This window comes from Boleophthalmus pectinirostris, unplaced genomic scaffold (assembly GCF_026225935.1).
Source record: "Boleophthalmus pectinirostris isolate CB_2022bp ecotype Guang Dong unplaced genomic scaffold, ASM2622593v1 HiC_scaffold_19, whole genome shotgun sequence".
NCBI lineage: Eukaryota > Metazoa > Chordata > Actinopteri > Gobiiformes > Gobiidae > Boleophthalmus > Boleophthalmus pectinirostris.
In genome coordinates, this window is record NW_026571140.1 from 3,216,607 (window position 1) to 3,222,606 (window position 6,000).

At 40.0% G+C, this 6,000-nt stretch overlaps 1 protein-coding gene across 1 annotated transcript in view; it reads right to left on the reverse strand.

The window, feature by feature from the left end:
- Nucleotides 1–3,983, reverse strand: part of neo1a (neogenin 1a) — a 417,022-nt gene extending 413,039 nt beyond the window's left edge. Inside the window, 1 exon segment of the mRNA XM_055154744.1 lies at nucleotides 3,475–3,983. Within this exon segment, the coding sequence (XP_055010719.1) occupies nucleotides 3,475–3,565 (91 nt within the window). The 5' untranslated portion in view covers nucleotides 3,566–3,983.
- Between the last annotated feature and the right edge of the window lie 2,017 nt (nucleotides 3,984–6,000).

The following is a 6,000-nucleotide window of genomic DNA, read 5'->3' on the forward strand; positions in this document are numbered from 1 at the left end:
CGCGCCGTGACGGAACGGAGAGAGGGCCGGGCTTCGGTGGCTGTAGCTGCTGCTGATAAGAGCGCACGGGGCCGGAGATAAAGAGCTGCCTCTGTCACGATGGGCGAAATGATAAAACCCAGAGCTGATCTTATATGGGCGCTGTGCTCTGTACGGAAGGCTGGAAACAACAGTAAGTGATATGCCAGTATGTTTACAAGAGAGGCCAAGCTACTCTCGGCTACAACTGGGACAGAGAGATATGATGACGAAAAATAAACTATTCAACTTGTTGTCAATATTATTTCCCGAACATGAGCATGTTTGTCTCCATGGAGATGTTACTGCTTTGCCTGGATTACTGCACAATATAGAAATACACTTGGTAAATCACAATGGAGACAGGTTCATGGTCAAATCTATGGGAAAACAAGGCTGCACATTGTAAAAATTTGTGTTTTTCGAGGTCTTTTTGAGCTATAAACACTGTTAATTGAATAAATGCAACATAGATGTGTTTAAAGCCCTACTGTGGAACATTCCAGGCAAAGAAACAACAACATGAATGGAGATAAGCCTTTAATGGCCAAATCCATCCAAGCCACAATACACTTTTTTATCCAAATAGACTAAAATAAAAGCATGTTTAACTGAAAATCATGCTTCTTTACTGTGAGCACGCTTGCATCTCCACAGACCAGACTTCGCCTTCTTGTCTCCATGGAAATGCTGTTCGTTTGGCTATTTTGCACAGTATTGTATTTTTATGGAATCATGACGGTGACGTGCCACCTCCAGAAAGTTAAGTGCATAGAAGATGGAGGCCAATATGAAGGAGATGACTTTATTTTCTCCACAGTACACAGCACAGTCTCATCAACTCACACTACAGCAGAACTTTTAGAACTGCCCCAAGCCCACTTCCACTTTCACAGTAAAAGTCAGGGAGTGAGACAGGAAATCAAAACTTTAGTTGAAACTAAAAATTATGACTCCTACACCCTATGCCCTACCATTCATAGCAAAGTCCATTCTTAAAACACACAACTTCTTCAACCGGCTCCTACAGCTCCGCTCAAACAGTGAGAGATACAGGACTACATTCCTACTATAATAGTCCCTACAACTGCACAACACCTCACATTTATGTAACATCCTACTGTCAATCATCATATCATTGTTGCACTGTATTCCTATGACCTCTTGTATAAATCTGTTATTTTTATATTTTATTATTTATACTTATCTTTCCATTGTATTTTTGATTTGTATGTTTGATTTTATTACTCATCCATTTTATTTTTACTTGTACATTTACATTTATATAATTATGTCTTATTTGATACCTGTCTCTTGTTATCTTTTTTTTGCTACTTATTTAGAATTTATTTTACCATTTACTGCATATTTTTTCTCTGAGCTACTGTGTTCAAATAATCTCCCTTGTGGATCAATAAAGTTTGTGAAAGTCTTTATTACCTCATACACTTGAAGCACTCTATATTATTCAATCACACTACCATACACCATTGTACACACAGGTGAGACATGTCAAGCATCTTGCCAAAGACAGCGGCATGATGCGTGTTGGCGCGGGCATCAAGCTACCATCTATACAACAAGTATCATTCATAGGAAAACACAACAGCCACTTCATTCGAGCCATTCATACCAGATGACTTATGGTACTTTAGGTGTAGAAAAACTAAGAAAATGGGCTTTTTGTCAACAGCTATGATTACGGATGTTTAAAAAGGTGCACTGCGTAACATTTCTAGTGGATATACATTAAGAACCTGTTTACACGAGAATGCTTGTGAATAAAAACAACAAAATATTTGATCAGAATTGCCTTTTGTTTAGACGGCACAGGCACTTTTGGGGCTTAAAAACGCAAAAATCTGAAAGCACCCTCCAGAGTGGAAAAGTTGAGTATGCCCCATCGTAGCGTGTCTGTCTACACTGCCAAAGACACAAAACTCTGGTCAGATCTGCTCAGGTTGTGTACTCGTTTACGTCACATACATACAGTACACAGAAACAAACATGGCATGGTTGGATGGCATGCATACCCAGTCGAATTCCACACACTTTTGCGTCACCCTATGCATGCAGATTTCCTCCTGAAAACACTCATCTAAACACGGAATAAAAAGTAAAGACGCGACGCTACTTTTGTGTCTTCTGTTCAGATCGTCATCATATAAATGTAGCCTAAACCGGGTTACAGGATTTACTCTCCGTTACAATTCAGATCTGTGGAGAGTCACCCCTATTTACAGGAGGAATGATTGTATTTTTGAGCAATAGAAAACACCATAATGAATAAATGCTTGATGGATGTGTGGATAATGTCACACCACAGAACATGCAAACAAAGCAATAACATCTCCACGAAGAAAAGCAGGTACGCGAAAAGTTCCACAGTGCATCTTTAAGCAATATCCTCTTATCAGTGGATAGAGCTCATTCATTCCAGGTTTAATTTCACTCCTCTCACCCTTTCGATTCTCAGATACAAATCAATACACGGACACAGGGGACACCAACACAGTCCAGTCTCCCTCTCCAGTTGGATCTGTGCGTTCTTGTGTCTCTGGCTCCCAAACAATTAACCGAGCCGAAGGAGCCGCTTGTGTTTACCCATCACCAAAACCACTATTGACGCTCAGGTAATGGGGAGTCTGTTGGACTGATGAGAGCAGCTTGTGAACGAGACTGTGCCCCATTTTTCAATAGCCAGCACCACACAACAGCAACAACAAAGATAGTATTTCGGAAATCTGATTGCATTAATGTATTTTTGCTATTCCTTAGTCTACAGGAGGAACAATAAATCAATGTGACCCGCTTAAATAGCCTATGCGTACACAAGAAAAGGAGTAGGCTATCCATTCAGAGCTCTGGTTTAGCTTTGAAGCGTCCCTGAAGAGCCTGGACCAAAAGTGCTTGCATATGGATTGAAAAAATGCTTCTTATAATTGGTTGCATAAGGTTTTGTAGCCATAAAACGTGTTAAAGCAGAGTTCTTCAGTTTTGCTAACAAAACGGGAGTGTGCAGGCAATGCATAGGCTAAAAATATGTTAAAATATAAAACATGTGGGAATAGTGAAGTAGAAATTCAACAAATGGTTAAATAGCAGAGGCTCCCTTTGCGCCCGCTCTCCACACTGTTACTATCGCAGAAACACACCTTCAGCAGAGCACACACAGCGTGTACACAGCACACATACAAAGCACAGATTTGGAGAAACGTGTCCAGCTCAAGTTGTACACAGACATGAGTAAGCCTAGCCTACTTTCAAAGTTGCGTAAAGGCAACAGAGCGCCAGACCTGAACGCAGCACAATTAGCTGCCTAGCTCCATTTTCGGAGCCAACAGCCCGCATTCCGACCAGAGGTTTTTCTTTGCCCATACTCGGGAGGTGAGTTCTGGGACCGCACAAACACACATGGAACACACGGGAACATTAGCCAGAGTGGACCGGCCTTACCTTTGTCGACATGCCTGGCCGCCGCGCACTCCGAGTACAGAAAGGTGAGACAGAGGAGACAGAGGAGCCACAGAGCTCCCCGCTCGGCCATCACTTTTCACCAAGAAATCTTTGCAGGCTTCGGGAAATCCAGGAGAAGCTCAAATATAGAAATCCGTACAATCCCAAGCCGCCTCCTGTAAACGAACAAACGAAAAAAAAGTTCACGATCCTACAATCCTCCGGAAACAGGCACTTTGGAACAGACCGGGGGAGACATGCAGCTCCAGAAGAGCCGCAGGTTACACGGACTGTTTGCTCAACTTGGTCGAGGCACGAGTCGGAGAAAATACTCTAATCAATCCATTGGCACAGAGGCGCAGCGCCACCGCGAAGAGGTTTGCGGGCGATTACGCACCAGCGCGCACACTTTACCGCTCCGATACGTGTCCCGCTCTGAAATCACGGCCGAGCTGAGAGGAGAAAAAAGATCCGAGGCGAGCAGAGGGGAAATGTGCGCCGTGGCCAGCTCTCTGCTCACGGACGGGACGTGGAGAGAGAGCGCCCGCCGTGTGAAGGGCTGGATCTGCGGCTCCCCGGAAAACAGGGCGTGGATTCACACGGAACTCCGGATCCTGGAGGAGCGCGGAGGAAAAACACAAAATATGGTGTGGGACCGAAGCCTGAGGACAGGACACGGTGTATGGACCTACACATCATGTTCTTTCATACAGTTTGTGCAGTTTAAATGTCACTTATTGCCTGTTTTTTACATTTTACTAATAATAAACAATGTTGAATAATATAGTTCCTTTTTATGCCATGTATGAAGCAACAAAGAGAGATTTTGTCATGCCAAAGTCTAGTGCGTGTTTATTTTAGACTTTGGGCGGCCTCTATAGTCTCTTCTCTCTGTGCTCCAGCGTTTACACTCTGCTCAGACTCATTCATTTTAGTCACTGTGTTGAATAGTCGTCATTTTAAACAATAGACTCATTGTTTTTTATACATTAGACTAGACTAGTTTTATATTCAAATAGATTCCAAAAAGTACGTAAAACTTTAGTGACATCATGCTGGGGAGTTGTACATGTAGCCTATGTCTGAGGCAGAATATTCAGCAGTTACTATGGTGACACAATGCACACCTTAGCAAACACTGCCAAAAAAAAAGTCTGAAAACTCAAGAAAAAAATACAAAATGGATTTAAATAACAGATTTTCTCATGGTCCTGTTTAGGAGTTTGATTTTCAGCAAAAAAGTGAAAGTGACTCACACTATCTTGCTTGTGACTGTAATAGAATTTGAGAGCGACTTGTTTAACGGCACAAAATCCGAAAATGTAGTTTAATTCAGTTCAAGTCAATTATTTCTAGTCAGATTGTGTTGAAAGAATAAAGAGCCGACATTACACTATATTCAGTGCAAAAAACTAACTCTAGTCACGTTAAGATGACTTGAATTAAGAAAGATTCATCATGATTTGAGTCAGTTTTACTCAACAAGTACAATTATCTGCCAATAGAAAGACTTCTTGTACTTAAAATATGAAAATACATCTTGTTACACTTAAAATAAGAAAAACAACAACTTTTTGCAGTTAAAATAAGAAACAAAATGGAATGTTGCTTGAATTACGAAAAACACACTTATTCCATATTATTTCGTTTGGTCTGTGCTAAATCTTTGAGTTTGTGATACAATTTCTAATATATGGGCCTATTTAAATGTCCTATATTAGGCAAATTTTACTACTTATCTTTACTACTACTACTACTACTTAAGCCAAGTCAGAATGTTGTTACCTCCTCAAAAACAGACCTAAAGTTGTGTTTTGTTTCATTCACACATGTTTAAGTAACCCTGCATTAGTCTGTCTACATCTCCAAATCTCAAAATGCTCTGTTCTGTTCTACATTGTGATGTCATGTAGCTGTAGTTTAAATGAACAGCTTTAACCTTTAGAGCTGAAATTATCCAAATGATTCTAATGAAGGTGTATGGAGTTTAAAAACACAGTGGAAATATGCAGGGCTTGTGTGTTAAATGTGTGAATGAAACAAACCACAACTCCAGGTCTGTTTGTGATGAGGAAACAACATTATACAAACTATAACAAAAACTCAAATATAGACAAGTTAAGATGACTTGAATTTAAGAAAGTTTCATCATGATTTGACTCAATTTCACTTGACAAGTAAAATGATCTGCAGTGCAATAATACTTTTTGGACTTTAAATATGAAAATACATCTTGTTACACTTAAAATAAAAAATGAAATCGAATGTTGCTTGAATTAAGAGAAATACACTTATCCCATTGGTAGATCATTTTACTTCTGAAGTTAAATCTACTCAAATAAAGTCAAAAGTCATTTTTACTTACCTAGATATTGCTTTTTTCCAGTGTTTCAATCTATATGTTATAAGATAATGTTGTTTACTCGTCAAAAACAGAACTGAAGTTGTGTTTTGTTGTTGTTCACATGAGTTTAACACACAAAACGAAGCATAATTATTTAGTTCTTCTCTCAAACGGAAAATACA